The sequence below is a fragment of the Juglans microcarpa x Juglans regia genome, chromosome 6D (assembly GCF_004785595.1).
Source record: "Juglans microcarpa x Juglans regia isolate MS1-56 chromosome 6D, Jm3101_v1.0, whole genome shotgun sequence".
Classification (NCBI taxonomy): Eukaryota; Viridiplantae; Streptophyta; class Magnoliopsida; order Fagales; family Juglandaceae; genus Juglans; species Juglans microcarpa x Juglans regia.
Genome location: NC_054604.1, coordinates 8,035,411 through 8,059,883, shown reverse-complemented (window position 1 = coordinate 8,059,883; position 24,473 = coordinate 8,035,411). Strand labels below are relative to the sequence as shown.

General features: G+C 35.7%; 2 protein-coding genes across 2 annotated transcripts in view; one reads left to right on the top strand and one right to left on the bottom strand.

Annotated features, from left to right (window-relative positions):
* Window positions 1-16,170, bottom strand: part of LOC121234211 (DNA annealing helicase and endonuclease ZRANB3) — a 31,274-nt gene extending 15,104 nt beyond the window's left edge. Inside the window, 10 exon segments of the mRNA XM_041130063.1 lie at window positions 3,408-3,591; window positions 4,807-4,866; window positions 5,215-5,305; window positions 5,405-5,440; window positions 5,587-5,660; window positions 9,684-9,859; window positions 14,334-14,466; window positions 14,755-15,074; window positions 15,077-15,113; window positions 15,777-16,170. Of these exon segments, the coding sequence (XP_040985997.1) occupies window positions 3,408-3,591; window positions 4,807-4,866; window positions 5,215-5,305; window positions 5,405-5,440; window positions 5,587-5,660; window positions 9,684-9,859; window positions 14,334-14,466; window positions 14,755-15,074; window positions 15,077-15,113; window positions 15,777-16,118 (1,453 nt within the window). The 5' untranslated portion in view covers window positions 16,119-16,170.
* Window positions 16,171-17,394: 1,224 nt separating this feature from the next.
* LOC121234237 lies at window positions 17,395-19,991 on the top strand. The gene is made up of 6 exons (XM_041130111.1): window positions 17,395-17,756; window positions 18,015-18,088; window positions 18,417-18,665; window positions 18,736-18,943; window positions 19,400-19,481; window positions 19,575-19,991. The coding sequence occupies exons 1-6, from the start codon at window positions 17,587-17,589 to the stop codon at window positions 19,773-19,775; spliced, it is 984 nt and encodes a 327-aa protein (XP_040986045.1). The 5' UTR covers window positions 17,395-17,586; the 3' UTR covers window positions 19,776-19,991.
* Window positions 19,992-24,473: the final 4,482 nt, after the last annotated feature.

Here is a 24,473-nt window from a genome sequence, read left to right as displayed (position 1 = left end):
ATAATAAACAATCCAACTTTTTCAAATCTCAAAATAATATTCTAACAATATTTTATTCAACTCATCTAAAACTATCTCATCTCATCTTACTATCCAAACAAACCCTAAGTGTACAACTCAAGTTCATCGAGTTGTACAACAGGAATCCTAAAGAGCCAAAACCCAAAATGTTTTAAATCAAGGAAAGAAACAGCTCAAATCACGCATCCAGTGCGATGCATATTTAGAATTTTAGACTATCGATTCAAGTAATAAATCAGTGTTTACTTCTTAAATTGATAATTAGACAGTGGATCATGCTTTACCAAAGAAAAACTGGAGGCACCATGTGACTACAAGTTAAAGGACCTGACTAGAATTGTTAGATACTTTTTTTTTTTATAAATAAAAGTTTTATTCATCAAATGCAATAGGTGAAGCCCATGTACACAGGATGTATACAAAAGAAATGCCTAAAAACATTCTAATATTAGAAAAATGAGGATAAAAACTCATGGACAGCCCCTCCATTAAGTACAATAGCTGAAAACCAACTAAACAAGGAACACAAAAAATTTCTTTAGTACTTCTACATTGCGTTCCCTATTATTAAAACACCTCTCATTCGTTTCCAACCAAATGCACCACATAATGCAGAAAGGAATCATCTTCCACGCAACTGCCACTTGAGAGCAAGAATGAAGTCTAGTCCAACATGCGAGTAAATCTACCATGATTTTGGCATAACCCAGGTCAGTCTGGATCTTCTAAACACATCATCCCATAACACTTTAGCCACATCACAATGTAGAAGTAGATGATCCACTGACTCCGCAGCTTTCTTGCACATGAAGCGCCACTCCATAACAATCATTCCACGCTTTCTCAAATTGTCAATTGTCTGAATATTCCCAATTGCTGCTGTCCATACGAAATAAGCAACCTTTGACGGAACATGAGCCTTCCAAATACTCTTCCAAGGAAAAGAAATGTAATGCTGATTGGCCAACATCTTATAATATGATCTAACAGAAAACTTTTTAGACGCTGTATATCTCCAGTACATTTGATCCCTCTCATGTCGTCTAATATCCACTGAATACAACAATCTGAAAAAAACAGTAACCTCCTCAATTTCCCAATCCTGGACAGGTCTGAAAAATCTAACATCCCAATACACCTCTCCATTAGAGTAACTCATCAACTCTGAGATTGAGGCCTGCCAATTAACAGCCAACCTGAAAACAGCCGGAAAAGCTCTAAACAGTGCATTCTCACTAAACCAAACATCAAACCAGAATCGAACTCTTGAACCATCACCTACCAAAAATTTGACTTGTTTCACAAAATTATCCCATCCTTTTCTAATAAATTTCCATAAACTCACACCATAAGTCCCCCTACTCTCCTTAGTGCACCATCCCCCCAATCACTCCCGTACTTTATACAGCTTGCACACAATCTCAAAAAGTCCTCATCTACGAGAATTATTCCATTTGAGATTGCAACTGGACAATGACCCCCACCTGCCTGTCGGCTTGCAAAAAAAAAAAAAAAGCAAGAGTTATTGCAGGTTGCACAAGACAGCCTAGCAAAGGCCCAACAGAAGGGCCAGGAATATTCAGTAGGGAATACGGTTATGCTTAAACTTATTTCCCAAATATGGAAAATGTTCAGAAAGGGTATCACCTTGGTTTCATTCCAAGCTATGGTGGTCATTTTGAAGTTATGAAGAAAGTTGGGAAGGTAGCTTATAAGCCAAGGCTGCCCCAAAGAGTAAAGATTCACCCAATCCAATAAGTGGAATGATCTGAAACTCATAGTAAGAAGTGGAATAGTAAACTTGAAATTAATATGAAATACCCCAGCCCATTGGGAATATGGATAACCAACAAAGAGTGCATAGGTTATAAAGGTAATTACAAATGGTATCAAGCCACCTAGTAAGGTCAACCGTGTGATATTGGAGCACTACATAGCATAACCCTGATGAAAACGTCATTAATTTAAGAGGGGAAGTATGTACCATGTGTAAGGAAATCCTCTTAGATTCCAAATGTCCTCGTCAGATCCATGTCATTCATTGCTTCAATAGCACGTATCTGGTCTTAATAGGTGGCTTTGATACCATATGTAATGACCCAGGGAAAGCGCTAACCACATCTCTGCTATAACCCCAAAAGGACTAGTCAATTTGACACATCTTCAGAATCACTTATAAAACCTAGTTTCACTTGATATGTATCCAATGTGGGATTTAGCTGTTACAGAATATATAGTCAAATGATGGGATACAGTAAATGGATATGGTACTATCCATAGCCCAATTGTTGTGTCATGAAATAGGACTCCTCGACATATGATGATGTCAAAAAAAGAACCCAAAAATCAAGTTTTATTTGGGATACGGAGACATGATGTTCACAAGTTATCTGCTTCAAACTTCACCCAAAAAAACTTGAAGTGTGAGGTTCTAGAGGTTTGGGAAACTAATATAGGGTTTTTGGCATAGATATATTTGAAAAATACCCAGAGTTGATTTCAATGCCAACCTTAATCCTCCAAATAATGAGTTGAGTTTACGGAGAGATTGATGGCTTTTAAAGTGGTTGAAAGTATAAAGCAATGTGCAGGTCAGATTGCAAGATTTATTCACAGCATGTTTATCATAGGATTTAACATGAGCAGTGGTGGTGGAAAAGTACGGAAGATAATATGAATTTAAGATTTTAGTATGGTGAGAAAAGGAATTAGGTTTAGAGGGCAAATAAAGTGGAAAACTCAAAGTTTTGGCAACTATTTTGTGGTCATGAAAAGTAATCTAGTAATAGAAATTTTAGGATTTTGATGACTAGCTGAGGTTTGAGGTTCTTATGGCCAGGAATTTATGAGAAGTATGGGGGCAAAATCAGATCTAGTCTTGGTTGGGGTTTGGTTTGAATTAGATAGAAAATGATAAGAAAATAACAGGAAGACGATAAGCTTCTAGGCATCACAACAAAACTTCTTATGTACCACACATTGTTTCTTCGGCATCCAAAAAAGGATTGCATCACAAACTTTACAAAAAGCTTCATAGATTTCAAAACTCTATTCAAACATAGTCACCATTGAATAGAAACAATTATATCTGCATAGACACGCATCAAATACCTAAATTTTATAGGACTCAAACTATATGGACCTTAACTACTAAACTGAAACTGGATAACTGCTAGAAACACAGAAATGATCGAATAGCATAATGAAAACCATAATACAACCCAATGGACCAGAACTACATCCCATTCTATAAATCAGGAAGTTCCTGAAATAAAATTGACTTTTAAAATTAAATAAAATCAATAAAAAAAAAGCTCTTCCTAACTACAAGCCACATGAATTTTTACAGAGTATTATCTTAAAATTAAAAACAATGTACAAATTACCATCATATTCATCTAAATTTTGTGAATTCATGTCGTCAGCAACACTCTTTTCAGATGCATCACCATTGACCACCCTTATAGCAGCCTTGGCAGAAACTATATCTGACCTTTTCAATAACAATCTTATAATTTGCCGACGTTTTGGTGGTAACTGTTTTAGCACACGCTCCTTCAAACGTCTAATCTACAACAGTGAAACAAGCATCAAAGAACAATAAATGTCCCCAAAAGAAGGGTGAGATATCTCAATTTTTCACATTATATAATTATATTCAGTCTCAAACAGCGGTGGTGATCCAATAGCATAAAAGAGTATACAATAGATACACCTAAACATTAAAGGAAAATCATGATATAAAAGATTAGCATCACAATTATGAGTGACCACCAAAATGAAAAAAGAGTTTTGATGAAAAAAACTTTGAACCCGTCCACTGATTTCTCAGTCTTCAAAGCACTGATCCTATCATTCTCGCCATAGACAGCACATTAGGTAAGAAGGAATCAATTTCCATAAAATTTCACAATGATGGACCAGAGTGTCCTTTCTAATACGCAAGAAGATCCAACACACTTACTAGGTGTTACCCAAACCACTAGAAGTAGACTGAGTAATTCATTGAAGCATCTGCCACTTCAAAATGAAGCAATAAATGGTCAACAAATTCTCCACTTGTTCAGCGCATACAAACCAATCAACACCGGTACAAACAAGACCATAATGAATGCTTGGTCATAGCAACAGCATTGCCTTGAAACTATCCCTATGGATCACAGTGTCAACACACTTGTAACTCAGATCAATGTATATGAAGTAAAAAAATATTTAAAACCCATATATATGAAAATTTGCTCCTAATAACTTTGTTTTGACAAGTAAACTTGCTCTTAACTAATGGATTTGGAATAACCCATAAAATTAGAGAAAATTAAACTACATACAATGCTCTTTCATGCAGGTAACAAATTGTGGTCCTTCAACAGTCACTGACCTAGATCCATACTCGGACTTCTCGATTGTTACAATGGCCTTATACATGTGAATATCTTTCCAAAAACATATTATTTTGTGGTATTCACTAAAATGAAACATATTCTGCTCCATGATTACATTGATGAAAAAAAAAAATTATATTGAGCTAGTTAATAAGCCTTTACATTGCTGCGCTCAATTGTTGGCGAAAACCTAAAAGATGTCTAAAATGGGTCAGAGTTTATAAATAGTTATTTTCTCCACAAGAATCAGGGCCAAGTGCTACTTAAGTTTCCACTTAGCCATTGCCATTGAGACCCTGACAGTGGCTGGGCTTTTTGAGTAAAAATTATTTGAACAACCCATCATACAATGTATAGATATAACGAGCATCATACTGAGCATATTGAGAGAAAGAACACAGACCATAACAGTTTGCGTAAGTAACACGTTCAACTCTTCTAAGCGAATTCCCTTTGAGAAATCCTGCAGTAACATTATAAAGTGTTTGTAAAACCTTTTTTTATAAGATAAAGGGTTGTAAAACTTTCAATCGCCAGAGCAGAATATGTGAAAAAAGCTGATGTTCGTAACAGGGGTAGATCTTCATCCACAATTTTCTGGATAAGAAGTGTATTGAATCAATAGCCAACCACATGGGTTATCTACTAGAATTGATAAAACAACATTTTCAGAGAACGAATCCACGAAGTGGCTAACTCCATCACCAAGAAAGAGTTTAAGCCTCATGGTATTTTATCTCTTCACGACCCATCACCAAAAAGTAATTTCCGGAATCACATAGTGCCCTTCTAACTGTACTCTCAATAGTACCTGATAAAACTTCCCTTGAGACCTCTGGACAACTTTGACAGCACAATAAGTTTTAGCAAACTCATATTTGTTCTTTCCCAGTAGACCAGGCCTATCAACAGCAGAATATTCACAAGAAAAATAAAATAAATCAACAAGCCACGGGAAGAAAATCAATCATGTAACAAGTAAGGGTGTGCAGAAAACTTGCCATAGAATATGTATCTGATGAAAAATGTCGTATGGCCTATGATCACCTAGGAAATATACGACCAAGATGTTAGAATGCATTAGACACAAATTGAAAATAAACCAACGCAAAACATTAGAAAGTTAAGCAGGATCGAAGCTCAGCAGAAAATGAACGATAATATTTTTCAAATGTGCCACAACCTCGACAAAGATGGTGTCCCAGACAGCAGAACTATGCGCTTGACCTTCATAGCCACGGCAAGGACAGCTTTTATCTGTCACACATACCAAACAATAACGTGGTAATGGGTCACTATAAAGGGCCGCATAATCAACCAACGACAATAAGCACCAGTTTAACCAATGCATATATTATACAGCATCATAGGGTGCTAGTTCTTATTACTCTTTAGGATAAAATCAACCCTCATACTGGCGAATTCTAAAGAAGTCGTTAACAGGTTGCTTAGGAAAACCCAAAATCACTCCTATTAAGTAATTCTCATTCATTTTCTTTCTGCTTTTTTTTTTTTTGATAAGTTCCTTCGTTTTCAAAATTGACATAATTTGATTGAGCAAGAAACTTTTTATGGCAAACAGATCTGTCAAAAATTCCATTTATAAATGCAGACTCTCATGCTTCTGTCATCCTAGATACTTTCCTCTTTAGAAATTGAGGGCCCATAAAATCCCCATATGGCATTAAAGAACAATGGAGGTTGTATTCCTTTTCTGATTCAATAAGTATTGTCTTTGAAAACATTATACTCCTACATCCACTAAAATTATTTTCTCATTTAAATAAGAAGTTCATTTTTTGCCTTCTTACTTGACACAACTGGCTATCATGTATCAGGCAGTAAAGAGCATGGAGGCTGCTTTTGATGGCTACACTAATACTACTTTCCTTTCTACCACTGGTCAGTGATTGGTAAACATATTGGTCAGTCCTTTTTGTCATTGTTATGGATGCCCTCAGTCGTTTGTTGGGTACAGCTGTTAATGGAGGTTTTCTTTCTCGCTTTTCAGTGGGAGGTGTTAATATTTCTCACCTCTTTGCTGATGATACCTTACTTTTTTGTTAGCTGAATCGTGGTCATATTCAATATTTGAGGCTCTATTGCTATGTGTTGAAGCTGCTCAGGACTGAAGGTGAGCCTATCGAAGTTTGAAATGGTTCCTGTGGGTTCAGTGAATAACGTTCAATGCTTGGCAAATATTTTGGGCTGTAAGGTTTCTTCACTTCCCTTGAAATATCTTGGTTTTCCATTGGGGGCTGCTTTCAAGGCAAAATCTATTTGGGAGGATGTGTTAGAAGAAAAAAAAAATTGATAGAAGGTTGGTAGGTTGGAAAAGAATTTACTCGTCAAAGAGTGGAAGAATCACTCTAATCAAAAGTACTTTATCTAACCTCCCTACAGTCTTTCTTTATTTCCGTTACCTGCAAGTGTGGCCTCTTGTATTGAGAAAACCTTCTGCAATTTTCTTTGTGGAGGTATTGGTGTGAGGAAGCCAAGTTTCATCTTGTTGGTTGGGATAAAGTTTGTTCTCCAGTGTCTTGTGGTGGTTTGGGGGTGCATAACTTGAGGATCTTCAATAAAACACTCTTGGGAAAGTGGTTGTGGAGATATCACTGGGAAGGGAGGCTCTGTGAAGAGTAGTTTTAGATTCAAAATACGGGAGTATTTGTGGTGGGGGGGTGTTAGTGTTCTAATGAAGTCAGGGGGGCATATGATGTGGGGTTGTGGAAAAATATTCGTTCGATGGGAGAGATTCTCCAACTTTTTCAGATTTACAGTTAGGAGAGGTCATGGTATTTATTTTTGGCATAATGTTTGGTGTGGTGCAAGGGCTCTTAAGTATGTTTTTCCCACTCTTTACTGGATTTCTAGTGACAAAGAGGCCGTGTTGGCTGACTTGTTGGTGTGTTCCAATGGCTCTATCCATTGGGAGCTTGGAACACTTGTTGATTTCTTTGATTCATTGTTTTCTTTTTTTTTCCTTTTTTTTCTTAAGAAAGAGTTAGGGCCACATGTCCAAGAGTGACCCATTCCAAGATTTATTAAGAACAAATCCTCACTTATGGCGGAGGAATACCTTGGTTATAAATCAAGCATATAAAAAATACATAACAAGCAATATGCCACAAAAAAACCAAACCTCCCCAAGAAAAGACTAAAAACTAGAATAAAACAATAAGACCAACAACTCAAAGACCTCTCAGATAAGGCAATGACAATTTATCCGTGCGAAGCAATCCTTTCAGATGTTTTGGAACTCTCAATAAAGAGCGCCAAACATAGGTCGAACCTTGAGCTCCCATTTTAGCTAAATAATCAGCTGGCGCATTTCCTTCTCGATAAATATGATTTATACCAAAATCTCCACCTTCAAACAAACCCATAGCCTCCTCCCAAAAGTCTTCTAAATACCACACTCCACAACGCTTCTTCTGAACCCAGGATACACAAACCAAAGAATTAGATTCAATGTCCACATGAAGCAAGCCCAAAGAACGGCAATATTTCAGCCCAATTAATAATGCCTTCAACTCAGCAAGATTATGTGATGGAGGGAAGTATGACTAGGATATCTGGTGGGAGGAAATGTTTTCAATGCATTCCTATTATAAGGCCCTTTCGGGATTTTCTAATTATCATTGCTTTCCCTGGAAGAGTATATGGAATTGTAAGGTTCCTCCTAAGATTGCTTTCTTTATATGAACTGCATCCCTTGGGAGAATCCTCACCACTAACAATTTTAGGAAACGTGGTCTCATCGTTATGGATTGGTGCTTCTTGCGTAAGAAAAACGGGGAATCTGTGGATCATCTATTGTTACATTTTGAGGTAGCTCGGTTTTTGTGGCATGGGTTATGCCTAAAAGAGTTATGGATATTTTTTTAAGTGCTGGACAGGTATTAGGGGCAATGTTCGTATTGCCGCTGTGTGGAAAATGATCCCTCATTGTATTATGTCGTGTTTGTGGATGGAGAGAAAGAATATGTGTTTTGAAGACCGGGAGCATTCCCTGGATGAGCTGAAGAGACTCTTTTTTAACACACTATTTTCTTGGGCTTCGGTCATTATTTGTAATGAGGACAATTTCCATAATTTGCTTGTATCCAGCACAAGTGCTTAGAGGTAATTAAGCATATTCTAAGTTTACTCCCTATGTACTTGGGCTATGCCTTTTTCTATTAATAAAGTTTTACTTATAAAAAAACATATTGGTCAGTTAAAAATCATTATGGTGAAACTTAATGTATCAACAATTTTTTTTTTTTTTTAACGTCACTTATAAAATAAATAAATAATAATAATAAATCAATGCCGGCAACTAGAACAGAAAAATCAATTTTGAGAAGAAAAGTTGTACTACTTCAATTTGTCTTAGGGCTCGTTTGGACACTTAGAATAACTCAAAATATTTGTAAATAGTAGTGAAATGGTTTGAATTAAGATGTTTTATTGGATTTTGAGAAAAGAGAGAAAAAGTTGAATAAAAATATTATAAAATTAAAAATTGTTTGAATATAATTTTTGTTTTGAAATTTGAAAAGTAGTATTGTTTTTTGCGTTTTGTTGGGAGTTTGAAAAAGTTTGAAATTGAAAAGTGTTTTGTATTTGAGTGATATTTTGGAAGGAAATATCTAAGAATAGTTTAGAACACTTGTGTTCCCAAACTAGCCCTTACATTCAACTACAATACGAAATGTTCTCCATTTGTCCCAAAAATTATTTTGATCATCTTTGGCTATCATGTCAAGTATGAAAATTAATTGTTTTTAGGAAAAAGAGACTTTGCACCCTACTAAAACTAACACATTACACTCTCCTACTACCAGAACATTACATATTGCACCCTCATATGGTTTTAACTGTTAAGAATAAATATGTGATTTAGCACAATCTTGATAATTGATCTTAATGTGAGTGCAAGTGTCAATTTTTGGTATTTTGAAATTGCAATATGTTAGCTTTGATATTGTGGGATATAAAGGGCAAAATAGCTTGTAGTTTCAGGGTGCAAAGTGTATTTATCCTTTCTTTTTTAAGAAGTGATGTAATCTCATTAAAAAGTGTAGAGGGGCAAAACCCTAGTACACATGAAGAATACAAGAGAACCCCTAACAAAATTAAAGAAAAACAACAATTCAAAAATTTGCAGAGCTAGAAAAAAGACAATTTCATAACCTACTATCCATGTACAAAGGCTTTTATTAAACAGGGATGAAGAAGAGACAAAATCTACCCATAAACATTCCCATATGCCAAGAAATAGGAGACATTTTGTACCTCTTCTGGTTCTGATGCTTTCTTAGAACAACGTACATGGTGAGATTCATCAACTATCAAGAAAGCCCATTCTTGCTCAAGCATGCTCTTTCGCAAACGATGAAGCATTGTATAAGAAATAACCACAACTCTCGGGCATGTCTTTACATAGGCAGGATTATCTCGATGACCAAAAACTGGGGTCAGAAGGAACGTGTCAGCAACTAGGATAACACAATATTCCTGTTTGAAGATCTGACATCTTAGAGAAATGATACCATCTAAACTTTTTTTTCTTTTTTTTATATAGTTAATAAGAGATTTTATTCCAAGTAAATAGGCATAACCCAAATACACAAGATGTAGACAAGTGAGTACACATAAATACAAGCTAAAGCAAAAACAGTACTAAAATAAAACATGACAAATGTTCCCATCCCTTACAAGATTCTTCACCCAAAAACTTAGGTCCCGTTTGGATGTTGAGTTGAGTTGAGTTTTTTATGAATAATAGTGAGTTGAGATGGTGGAATGAGTTTTGTGGGGCCCACCTAAGATGAGTTTAGATGTATCTATGAGAAGTTGAAAAAGGTTGTGGGTCCCGCGTGTAAAGAGGTGTTGAGTTGAAAAAGGTTGTGGGTCCCATGTGTAAAGAGGTTTTGAGTTGAGTGATGTTTAGTGATTTGAGAGTTTAGTGTTTGGATGTTAGACTAAGCTTAAAATTAGACTAAACTGAATTGATCTCAGTACGTTCCAACATCCAAATGGGGCCTTATAGTGCTAAAGAAAAAATCTCTAAACTCCCCCATAGAATGTTCACAATCTTCCAAACACCTCCCATTTCTTTCAAGCCATAAGCACCCAAACAAACATAAGGGAATCATCCTCCACACTGCTGCACTGCCTCTACATCCCACTAAACCTTGCCAGCAAGCCAAAAAATCAACCACATGCATAGGCATCACCCAAGCAATGCCTACCCTTGCTAAAATCTCATTCCACAAAATTGTTGCCACCTCATAGTGAAGAAAAAGATGGTTAACAGATTCACCATCCTTCTTACACATAAAACACCAATCAACCGCAAAAAAACCTCAATTCCTCAAATTATCTGTGGTTAGTATTTTTCCAAGAGACACCAACTAACAAAAAAAGCAACCTTACTAGGCACCTTTGCCCTCCAAATACATTTCCAGGGATAGTCTTTAACTCCCTGACTAATTAATGCCTTACAAAAAAATTTTACAGTAAATCTGGAGTTATTTGTTGCAACCACAACAGGCTGTCCTCTCTATTCTGATCAATTTTCATATCATATAATCTTCCCAAAAAATAAGAAATCTCACCCACATTCCACTGAGGCATGTTATTAGAAATCTTATAAGACTCGGCCATTGCAGCCCCTTTATCTCTAGCAATCCTAAATAAATTAGGATAAATATACTTAAGAGCTGAATCCCTGCACCAAGTATCATGCCAAAAGTAAATATTTGCCCCATCCCCCACTTTAAAATTTAAGTTTTTAACAACATCCCCCCATACTAACCTGATGGACTTCCACAAGCCCACCCCATAAACCCCTTTAATTTCATTTGTGCACCAGTTCCCCCACATTCTTCCATATTTAAAATCCACAATTTGTCTCCATAATGCATTACTCTCAAAATGGTACCTCCAAAGCCATTTTCCCAGTAGAGCTTTATTGAAAAGCTTTAAATTTCTCACACCCAAACCTCCACATGAAACCGGTTGACAAACCTTATTCCAACTCACCAAATTAAATTTTCTTTCCTCCCAATAACCATCCCACAATAAATTCCAAAAAATCTTCTCTATTTTTTTTTTTTTTTTGCAACCCCCATGGATAAAGGAAAGAGAGAAAGGAAATATGTGGGGAGATTAGACAAAGTACTCTTAATCAAAGTAACTCTTCCCCCTTTTGACAAATAGAGTTTTTTCCAACCAGCTAGCCGCCTCCCAATCTTCTCAATAACCCCATCCCATATAGAAAGTGATTTGTGGGGAGCATCCAAAGGTAATCTAAGATATTTCAAAGGTAAAGAAGCTACCTTTCATCCCAAGATATTAGCCAAATCAAAAAATATTGCTGACCGTACCCACCGGAACAATTTCAGACTTAGATAAGTTAATTCTAAGTCCTGAAACAGCTTCAAAGCATAGCAATAAGGATCTCAAAGCACAGGGATGATCTTGACTTGAATCACTAAGTATTAAAGTATTGTCTGCAAAAAGTAAATGTGAAACAGTAATGCTGCCCTGTAAGTCATCTCCCACCATAAATCTGGACAAAAAATTCCTCTTCAAAGCCGCTTCAATCATACGACTCAAAGCATCCATAACTAACACAAAAGATAAAGAGATAAAGGGTTTCCTTGCCTTAGTCCACGGGAGCTATTAAAAAAAACCCACCAGAGTGCCATTCACCAAGAAAGAAAATCTGGCCGTCGAAATACAATGTTTTATCCACGAACACCACTTCTCTCCAAAACCAAATCTCCCAAGTAAATAAAGAAGAAAACCCCAATTGACACGGTCAAAAACCTTTTCCATGTCCAATTTAACTAAGATTCCAGACTTACCCATTCTAATTATGCTTTCCAAACATTCATTAGCAACTAAAACCGAATCTAGGATTTGTCTTCTCTTCACAAATGCATTCTGAGACTTCGAAACAATCTTGTCCATGACCACACTCATGCAACTAGCTACCACCTTAGAAATGATCTTATACATCTCATTCACTAAGCTAATAGGGCGAAAATCCCTCATATCTACAGCGCCTACCTTTTTAGGAATAAGAGCAATGAATGTAGTATTAAAACTCTTAAATTTTAAGAAAAAATAAAATTCCCCAAAAACTTTCATAATGTCTTCCTTCACAATATCCCAACATGCTTGAAAAAATGCCATAGAAAAGCCATCCTACACGGTGCCTTATCTTTAGACATACCTTTAACAACATCAAGAACTTCCTCTTCCTCAAAATTCCTCTCCAACCAATCTGCACTAAGCTGATCAATGGACTCAAAAGACAGCCCATCTAACTTAGGTCTCCAAGAATATTCTTTGAAAAAACTTCTCATAATAATTCACAAAAAGATCTCCAATCTCCCCATTATCGGTAATAACATTATCACTTACATGAAGAACCTCAATAGCATTATGTCTACAGTGTGAATTAGCCATTTTGTAAAAGAATTTCGTACATTTGTCACCTTCCTTCAGCCCAAGAATTCTTGATTTTGGCCTCCACGAAATTTCTTCCATAAGAGTGAGCTTCTCAATTTCTGCCATTACCCCGATCTTCTTCTCCTTTTCCTCATAGGATATTTTGCACTTCATCTCCTTTTCATCCAAAATCTGCAGCTGCTCCAAAAGCTGTTTTCTTTTATTATTATCGTTGCCAAGAACATCCACATTCCATCTTTTAAAATCTTGTTTTAACGCCTTAAGCTTACCAGCCAAAACAAAACTTGGAGTACAAGAAAACTGGGATGAAACCCACCATCTCCTTAACCTTTCAATAAAACCCTCATCCTCCAACCACATAGTTTCAAATTTAAAATATCTCTTTCCACTAACAATACCCCCACAATCCGACAAGATAGGATAATGGTCTGAAACAATTCGCTGCAGTCTTTTCTGTCTTAATTCCGGAAAGAGTGATTCCCAAGAAGCCAAAACCAAGAGTCTGTCCAGCCGGGACTGTGCTCTCCCATTTGACCACATATAGTCCCCTCCCACCATTGGTAAATCAACCAGCTGCAGCTCAGAAATGAAATCAGAAAACTTGGACATAGCTCTAGAAATCATGGAAACCCCTACTCGCTCACAAGGATAATGACTAATATTAAAGTCCCCTCCTATAAACCATGGAAGTTCCCACCAGCTGCAGATTCCTGCGATTTCATCCCACAAAATACTTCTACTAGCATCAGAATTAGGCCCATATACACCAGCAAAAGCCCATTCTACCTCATCATCCACATTCTTAAAGTGCCTTGCAACCAAAAATTCACCCACATAATAGTCTACTAATTCCACAGCCCTCCTATCCCACATTACAATAATACCTCCTGAAGCTCCATTTGAAACTAATTCAACTGATCCCACGCATTGGCAGCTCCATAAACTATTAATCAACGATTTATTACTATCTTCAATTTAGTTTCTTGAAAACAAATAACTTCAGCCTTCCATTGACAAACCGTATTTTCTTTTATAAGTGACATAAGTGATAATAAAGAAATAATCTTCATTTCTATTAAAAATATGTACTTAGTCGGTTTCATAGCTGTATATCTGCAAAATAGGGTGCAGCATAACAGATGCTGAAATAACAACCCCCTTTCATCTTTAGTTACAATTGCCATTACACTAACAGAACTACTGTGTGGGACTAGTTTGATTCAATATGGATTGGGAGTCAACACAGGAAGGAAATAAACAAAGATTTTTGCATTCTCTATTCTCAACGACGTGCCATAAATTTAAGCAATTATAAACCAGATTGACAGAAACACTAGAGTTTGTCACATGATCACAATATATTCTCTGAGCTCAAAATATAGCACTCCCCGACTTCCATGGACCCTGAACTTCAACTTCCTACCATCCACAAAAAAGAAATATATGGTGAGAAAGTATTACCAAGATGGATATCAGCAGGCAAACAAAAGGGTAGCCAACGTTCCAATTCCTCTGCCCATGAATAGCGCAAAACGGCTGGGCAAACAACAAGTATGGAACCTTCATTCATGAAACAGCCTGCAATAGCAATAGCCTGAAAAGAAATCATGCATATAAAGGAGTTAATCGTATCATGTCATTTTCAAAGAAATCTTCACGAAGTAGGCCTTTCAATCTGAATAAACTGTTAGAATAATAAGATTTCTCCGAATCACATGTCATTTCTAAATTATTTGAGCATTGGTTCATTTCTAAATTATTCGAACATTGATAAATCATGTTAAAAAGAAATGAGGTGATTCTATCTCCAAAATCCTTCATATTCATGAAAAGTGACATCATAATGACATATAAATAAAGGTAAATTGCCTATTTGATATACCTGCAGTGTCTTCCCAAGGCCCATTTCATCTGCAATAAGGCAACGACCACCCCTACGCAAACCAAATCTCACCCCTTCAAGTTGAAAGGGCAAGAGTGCGTCCACCATTGTCTTTGGTAGCTTCCCAACCAACTCATCAACCTCCTCATCAGACAAGTGTTCTGGCCTGCAAGGTATCCAACGCCCCGCAATAAATGAATGAGATAGCCTCTCAATAACATTAAGCGTCGCCCAAGGTATCTCTTCAACCTCATTGCTTTTCCAGGTCTTTAAACATCTCAAAACAGAATTATAATCCCTCAGCTTATAAACACATGCCTTCCTGCCCCATGATTTTGTGTGTAGTGTGATGGCATGACCTAAGAGATTCCAGAAAACAGAAACTTAAGAGCACATCACCCCCCACACAGTTAAGGTATGTAAGCTGAGATCACATTCTTAACCATGTCTTCAGCATTAAATGATTAATTTTGTTTATCAATAAACAAAATTTTATTGAGCATGAAATAGACAAAGGCCCGAGTATATGGGGCATATACAAGAGTGTCGCCTATGCATGCTAGATTAAAATTATATACGATGCAAATAAAATCATCTAACATCAGATAATGTGCTACTTTCGAGAATCCAAGAAGGCAAATTTAAACCATAAGGGTAGAGTGTTATTCATCATAAAAGCAAGAATAATTAGAAAATTGCATAGGTAGAAGTATAACTTAAATAAATGAGATTCAGTGCTGAGGACCAGTGTGAAACTTATCTCAACATTGGTTTAAATTACAGTTAATACTGGTTTTCTAAGAAAATTGGGAATTTTTTTTCACTGACCCAAAAAGGTAATTACAGTCCCGAAGCATTTGGTTGCGAAGGAAATGAACTGAAAGAAAACAGGAGTTGAATTCTGCATCATATATTCCGGTCAAACAGAAAAAATTGCAAACTATACAACTTACAACTCCATTTCCTTTCTTTCCCACCATTTTCCCACCATTCAAATGAGAAATGTTCACATCAACACTTACATCGGATAAACAATTGCTCAGCCCCCGCAAGCACTCTTCCTCTCCTGGGTATGCTAACCCCGGCACGGCCTCCGGCGCGACGGAGAAAGAGTCGGGCGAACATATCTCAAGCCTGACCCGGAAATTTTCCGGCGAAGGGATCTTGGAAACCGAGTCTGCGGAGACAATCGGAGGTTGTTCGGAAGAGAGCTTTCGGCACTTGTAGAGCTTCCAGGGGTCTTGTGGCAGCCTCTGTTGCTGCTGTTGTTGAAGGTCGGAGGATTCGAGAATAGCCTTGCGCTTTGCTAAGGCAGCGAGGCGATTCGCCTCCGCTCGCTTTCGTTGCTCTTCCGTGACATCCATTGCTTAGGGTTTCTTTCATACAGAGTGAGAGAGAGACAGAGAGACAGAGAGAGAGACAGATTTTGAACGAATGAAGAGGCTGGGCGGGATTTCTGCTCGTGGAGCTACGCGCCAATCATTTTGGTCTGGGCTATTGAAGCTTGGCAAAGTTTTGGTGGGTCAGGCCCAATATCGGGAGTTCATTTTGGGCCAGCCCCAATCCTGACGAATTTCCATATAGAGTAATGTTATACATCATAATTCAATTTCACTTTCATCTCATCCAGTAAGATTTGACACATTTATTATTATTGAATAATAAATAATCATTTGATAAATAATTATTTAATATTGATAAATGTATCATACCTTACGTAGTGAAATGAAAGTAAGATTATAATGTTGTGTATAGGATTTAATTTCCTCGAACTAGCTCTAATATATATGTGTACTTAAATCAAAAGTAATCTTACAAACTGATGTGGTTTCACGTGGCTCATCATCATCAATTTGTAGGATTATTTTTATATAATCTCTTTTAGCTATAAAGTATTTTGCAAAAAGTATATCAATAATGCTAGTTATCTAGTCTTTTTTATCCCTCAAAAAAACCCATTGAATAAAGGCGGAAATAAATAATTCTAGGTAGACCAACTATTCAAAGGTGCAGCCAAGTTATAAATAAAAAAGTTAAAAAGTAGCCCTATGTCCAAGCAACCCAGGATGCTTCAAATTAAACAATGAGCTCTCCAGTTTTCCCACCTTGATAAGCCAAAGGGACTAGGAGTGAGACTAGGGTTTTTTGGCCATCAGAATCCATCTTTTTGCAAGACAAGGTTTGCAAGATTATACCCAATTCCACTCAATTGGAATAACTGCATGAAATATCATAGAATCCTTTTCTAGGTTTCATTTACATTCGGTGTAAGCTTCAGCAATACTGAACATATAGAATATGGTATATCTAATAGATGCCTTAGGAATTCAAGCCTTTAGATCTCTAGTACTGATATGTGATTTTCTCAGCAAATCATTTAAAAGTAGCATTTATGTAGGTAATTTTAATGGTATGTCATCGTTTGATTGGATTAGAGTACTACGTCTCCATACTCTCAGAGTACCTAATAATTTTTTCTACTGATATGAAAGCCCGTCATATCAGCTAACATAAAAAAGTACAGAAATGCTACATCTACAAAGGATTTTTCGAAAATAAACTTACAAATTAACGTAGTTAGTGTAAAACATCAAATATACTTTACAATCTAAAGAAATTTTGTAAGTTTATTTTGTTAGACTTTCTTTGGACAACAAGCATCTCTCAAAAAAGTATTGTCTTTGTAAGAATAAGAACTCTTGTCCAAAGCCACTTTCAACAAAGAGGGAGCAAGAAAGAGTTTGAAAATGGAAACAACTTGCAATATGGACTAAACTGCATGCTGCATATGCATATGGAGAAAGAAAATTCTTTGCTTCCCTGTGTACTTGAATGCAAAGCATATTTTGCCTTGCTTTTCCCCCTTCTCCTGTTCAAGCATTGACACCAATCCATGTTTCTGGTCTTCTTCACAAACATATACTACTCTCTCCCCCATTGAATAATCGAGGAAATCAGCAACAGAGCTTTTGGACAATGGACATTTTGGTTAAGCAAAAGAGGTACCTCTAACCCAACTAAAAATCAGTAATTTCTTGGAAAGTCTTGATTCAAGTTTAGTTTTATACTTACAAAAATTTTTCAGAACCAACAAATCAATATATTTGTCTTGCAAACGAGTACAGAATCATACCAGAAAGAAGACATCAAAGTTAGAATTCATTGATAAATACTTGGGATAACTTGGAATCTGTTGCCTACTGATCTCCCATATTTCCAATCTTTGTTAAAGAATTACTGACCTCTTTAATTTTTGTTAGAGTGAGAATTTCAAGCCCAGAAACAGAAAAGCAGGAAGAGATCCATGGCACTAGAGAAAGATCCTTTGATGAAGGTACTAGTTTTGTTTTTTCTTTTCTTTTTTTCTCAGCATCAAAGATTCAAAATACACGTATATCCGCACATTTTGCATAACTTTCCTCCATAAATATGGAGCACAAGTTAGAGGATTATAAGAAGAAAAACTTCTGCTCTATCTGACACTCTTCTTACAATTTCTGGTCAAGATCCTTTTTTTTTTTCCTGTCAATTACTTTTGCTAAAGAAGATTGGGTTTTTCTTTTCTGGGGTCAATCAAAGAATCACAGGCAAAAGAAAATGCTAGATAAGTTAAAAAAAAAAAAAGAAAAAAGAAGAAGCTGATTGACTAGCCGCTTTTCCAGATAACAGGACGCAGGGCTGGTTCAAGAGCCATTTCTCAGGCCATGTGAATGAGGACTATGATTCAAGAGACATTGAGTTTGCAGCTGCTGTTGGAGCAGCTGCTGTTGCCATTCATTCACTTGAAGAAGCTGAATTGGCAGTTCAGATGAAGATGAGAGAGGACCTTGAACCCTCAAGAACTAAGCTCACAATTGGCCAGCCAAGTTCTGGTAGACCAACTAGGAGTTTCTCAAGCATGCAGAATGCAGGTAAATTTTACTGTTTTCAATCTTTTCCATGATAAATGTTGTCAAAGAATTAACTGGGTATACATAACAGAGAAACTTTTGATAAATAACTCAATGGAGCAGAAGGAGGCACTGGAGAGGGCTTTCCCAACTAGGCTTCCAAGTCATACATCCTCCTTGAGACCTACATCCTCAGCTGATGGATACCAGCTCCAGTCGGAAAGCTCATCACGACAGTATTTTGTGGGAACCAAAGCAGATACTTGGGAGAGAGCTAAGATGGAAAAGATTAGGAAGCGGTAAATGTTTTATTAGAGAATCTGATTCAAATGATTAACAGATTTTTCTATTATTCCAAAATTTTAGAACAAGTGGTGATTTAACATAGTACTTGAGCAGCAATTTTCCAACTTTACTTTACCTCCCAATTAAAATATCAAATTCCTTTCTTAATAGGTGGATCCGCATGCTTTCTGGTCTTGCATGTGAGGGCTAGTCTTCGATAGTATGATTCATATGACTAAATTCACCTTTCCTATCAGCTTAAGCTTTTGGGCTGATTTAACATGTTTAAATCACCATTTGCTCCAAAAGTTGCAAATCACCACAGGTGATGGTTTGGTTTCTTGAAATCCAAACAAGCTGAAAATCGCTATCATTTTCAAATCTTAAAACCATAGAGCCTTTGCATGCATAGTCCACAATGTGCTTAAACTTCTGCAGTGATAAATTATGGTTAGCGCAAATTATTTCAGGTATGAGAAAAAGAATTCCAGAATACTTGCTTGGGAGAATAAGAAGAAGATGCAGGCCCAACTTAAGATGGAAAAGAGAAGGGTTTTGCCTCAACTTATGATGTTGACTTGCTAAATTTTTGAATGGTGACCAAAACAAGATATTGGATTCACTCCCGGACTGTTGAAATTGCAGGGCGAATCGGAGCAGAAAAGGGCTTCAAACCTACATCACTACCAAAGCAAGATAGAAAGGATAAATCAGATAGCAGGAGTAGCAAGAGGAGAGGTGGAAGAGAAAAGAAGAAATGAAGAGAAAGGGGTGAGAGAAAAGGCAGAGAAGATCAGGTTAACAGGCAGGGTTCCTATCAGGTGTCTCTGCTTCTATTGTCACTAGAAAGGCAATGCAGTTGGACTCAAAGTGCTTTCACACTGGTGGCACCAAAGCATGCAGCTTATGAAATCTTGAAACTCCTAACTTGATACAGGAATTTTAACTGTAAACTGTCAGGCTAAATGGAATCATATATTACTGTTATCCATGTACGCTCCTGCTCGTGGCAGGCAGGAAACTGTATGACATGTTTATAAAATCACTCAAAGCCTTCATTGATATTATTGTATAGGCATACCACTATCAAAATTACACACTGGGGGTGATGCAATTTTTCTTACAGATACCTTCTTTTCTCTAAAGAGTATGGTATCCCGTAATTTTATTAGAAAATTCTCGCCTGCGGTGACGAAAAAATGTGGTTACAACTAACACCTTGGGGATAAAACCAAAAATCCAACCCAATGTGTGAAAGATCTACATGTAGGATTCTTGATGGCAATCATATTCCTTTTGTAAGCGGTATGAAATTTATACATCAAATATAACTTGGATTGTGAGTTTCACATTGGTTGGATGGTTTTTCAATTGCATGTGTAAAATCACCTATTGATGTATTATGAGAGAACCAAGCATGAGTAAGCTCAGAAAGCTCCAATGATAGTTTTCCATAGTCATTTGGGTATTTTTTTTTTTAAGTGATAAAACTTTATTGATAAGCGCAAAAGACAACTGAAGCACACAACGAATATACGAGAAAGACATCTATCTGGAAGATGAGAAAGATACCAAAAACTCATGCAAATTGAATCCATTAAAATTTATGGATACAGTGCAAAGTGAAAGAGTGTTAATAAAGAATTTCTTGAGATCTTCCATCGTTCATTCACGATCCAGGAAAATTCTATTATTTCTCTCATTTTGGTATATATATATATATGTATATATATATATATATAGCAGTAATATAATTGATATTTCTGTGGGAAAATTGTGAAGGCCTATGATTGCTAACATCCATCATGTAGAATGCTATTTAGGAGATAGAAACTGGGCTTCAAACTTTCAAAAAAAAAAAAAAAAAAAAAATCTTCCAGAGGACCATTACATCACAATCCCACCCTATCCTTGGAGCTATACTACTGAGCTAGTAGGGCTTGGAATTTTGTTCTTCATCTTAATTACTCTACAAAATAAAATGTTGATTGAAATGGACAACCGTGTGAACTAGAGGAAAAGTAAGCACTAAAGCAGGCTAGTGCAGATCTTTATCAGGATTAATTAACTGGGCCAGATTGCTGCAACCAGATACCCCCCAACAGTTTTGGCAACCCTTGCAAATGCCAACTTCTCCTGCCACTATCCAGTTTAGATATTACCCTATCCTATCCTCTCCTCTCCTCTAGCTGTGTTATAGATGTCTCCCTCATGCCTGTCCATATTCATCCATACAGCAAAATGGATAGATAAAGCAGCAACTTCTAATTAACTGTCGGGCCATGAGTTATTAATCTACTTAAAGTCAGTGGGTATCAGGAAGACATACCCAAGTGACTCGAATTTATGATCTCTGGCCTTAATACTACTTTTCTGATCATAAGCTGCAAATCTATCTAAAATCAATTGGTGTTTAGGGAAGACACACTCAACATATTTATGTCATTCAACATCGCACCCTTTAGACTTGGATTTAGATCGGTTGCATTGAGTGGTATTGTGGATACACCCCAACAATAACTAAAACAGTCGGCATGCTCCTTTTTTCAGTGAGAACAGAATTAATGATAGAAAGCATTATATCGAGCTTAGTCTCACAAAATAAGATTGAATTTTGTTCCATATTTGGAGACTAAACTAATAAAAATTCAAAGTAGCAAGGCAACTGTCCAAAGCTTCCAAGAATGGCCCTTCTGAAACAGACAGGAACAGGACCAGACATTAGTTTCCCAGCATCAAGGTAGAAACTAATTCTGTTTTTGAATTATCTAACTAAAATTAAAAACTGATTAAAATAAAGAACTTGTCAAAATAGCAACTCAATTAGATTTTCTGAAACCACCACATAATATATATATATATATATATATATGTATGTATGTATGAATGTAATATCATGAGTACCACAAAAGTCAATGTTAAGCCAATGTTGAAGGGAGCCCACATGAGCCAATAAGTAATTGAGGTGACCACCCAAACTCAGCATCATCAGACCAATTTCAAACCCCAGCTGCATGCCATATTATTGATATTACCAGAGCTGCATGCCATATTAGACACCTATATCTTGGTGTTGGAGCCATTACGATTTTTAAAAAAAAAATAAAAGAGTAATAGTCTTTTATGATAGTTGATGTGGAAGAGTTTTACATCGATACTGTGTTAGATATATTAATAAACAAACTTGTAAATAGATTTTTTTACGAAAGTGTGAGTCTGATTGCATTAAAACATGCAGTCAAATCCACGTAGACATTTTAGCAGATACCAATCATGCATGGAGTCTGGACAACAGAAAAAGATAAGAAAAGTGAAATTTTTATTTTTTGCTTTTCTCAATCCACACTTTAGAAAAAAACATAAACTTTGACTGACAAGTCCTGAACATGATCACCAGCCATTCCCAAGCAGGCCTCTTAAGTTGTCAGAGGGCATCAGCCATTCATTTATCCAACAAGTATTGTGGCATTGTGTCTTTAAAGGCCAGCATGAATGAAAGTTGAAAACCCAATTGTCCTTCGTTTCTGTTTACTTTCAACGACAGAATCTCTAGCAAGTGTACCATTGTATCCTGAAAATTTATCTTATATAAGCTTAGATTTCCATAATGGAGAGTTTGGATGTGCATGGATTTTTTTGGGGGAAATTGGCATTTGAGTCTTTAAAATCTAAATTCCTAATTTGGATCATATTTAAAACTTAGATTTTAATTTGAACTTAAATAAGCTTTTAAACTTTACAAAATCTTGGATTTGAAACCTAAATTCAAATGAATAATTCTATTTGAAAACTTTTACACCACATATCATCCACATGGTATAATTTAATTTGAAAGATAAATTTTAAAATTTGAATTTTATAAATCAAATCATACTATGTAAATAATTATATGCAGTATAATGACCTTTAAATAACATTACTCAATTCAAATTCTTCCATCCAAATGCAACCTTAACTCGTCTTTAGTATTTTCTAGCTTGAATGATCAAACAAAAATCTTGCAGCAAGACAACCCATGTGTGTGTATATGAGAAAAATTATTCTCATCAGTCACTATTTACCACTCCATACCTCATCCTTATGAAAAACACTCTCATATCCTATAAAAAAACTATAGGTATTGAGTGTGAAAGTGAATAATAACCGATACATAACATTCTTCTATATATATATATAACTGGAAATTAATTAAATTAATTCAATCTTTTATAAAAAGTAGGGTTGTAATAATAATCATTCACTTGGGGGCATAGCCAGGGGACCAGATTAGCAGGAAAGATAGAGAAAGGAGGAGTGCCATATAATATGCATGGTCTCTCAAAAAATCTAAAAAATAAAAAATAAAATTTCTGGATTTCTTCTCAAATATATGGTCCCAGATAAAGAAGGAAAAAAATCATAAACCTATTTAATAATTTTTTCTCAGCAATCATAATCTCTACAATAAAAATAATTTTTGTGAGTTTTATTTAATTTGAAAAATTATATGTATCAGTCACTATTCACTTTCACATCTTACATCTATAATTTTTTTTTTTATAAAGTGTGTGAATATTTTTCATAAAGTGTGAAATGTGAGATATTGAATAGTAGCCAATAAAAATATTTTTTCCTTATATATAGTATCTTCGTGAGATGAAAAATCCTAAATTCACACCATTATCAATCTATTTCTAACACCAAAGGCTTAACCCAAGTTGAAACCAAGCTGTGAGAGTTGCTACGTAAGAAGAGAAGGAAAAACAAAAAACAAAAAAAACCCCAAAACGACATAAAAATGGAAATGATTCTATCTGAAGGAATTAGGTGACAGGAATTGATTGGGAGGTGACACGTATGTACATCGGGACATAGAGGACCATGTACAGCTCTATGGCCACATGGCAAGAGCTGAGTGTAAATACGTGTGCACTGCTGATGCAGGAATTCCATTCTCTAATGTCTGGCTCACGTCTGATCGGGACGTAACATTTAAATGATTGGAGACTTTATATCTTCCAATTAGGATATTATAGTCATTTTCCTATTTCTTATCTGGACTATCTAGAACCATCTATATATATTATGATTTATCCGAGGAGTGATACAACTTGTCTATTCTTCGGAAAAAATATTTCAATTTTTTAAAGTTAAATTTATAAATTAATGTGACTTTATGTAATATAATATTATATTTATTTTATAATAAAAATAATTTTACAATTTAACATAATATGTCACATCAATTTACAAAATCATTTTTTGTAATTATATGCAACACTTCTCTTCTTCAAATATTAGTTTCACAAAAAGATTTTATAAAATAAAACGACTCACAAATTGACGTGAATTAATATTGTAAATTTAACCTTTACGCGAGTGAGATCTCTTCCTGAATCAAACATTTCTCTATACAAAAACTTAATTAGAAATTAAGGGTTCATTTATTTTCAGAGATGAGATGAGATAAGATGAGATGAGCTGAGATTAAAGTTAAAAAGTTGAATAAAATATTGTTAGAATATATTTTTTAATATTATTTTTGTTTTGAGATTTGAAAAAGTT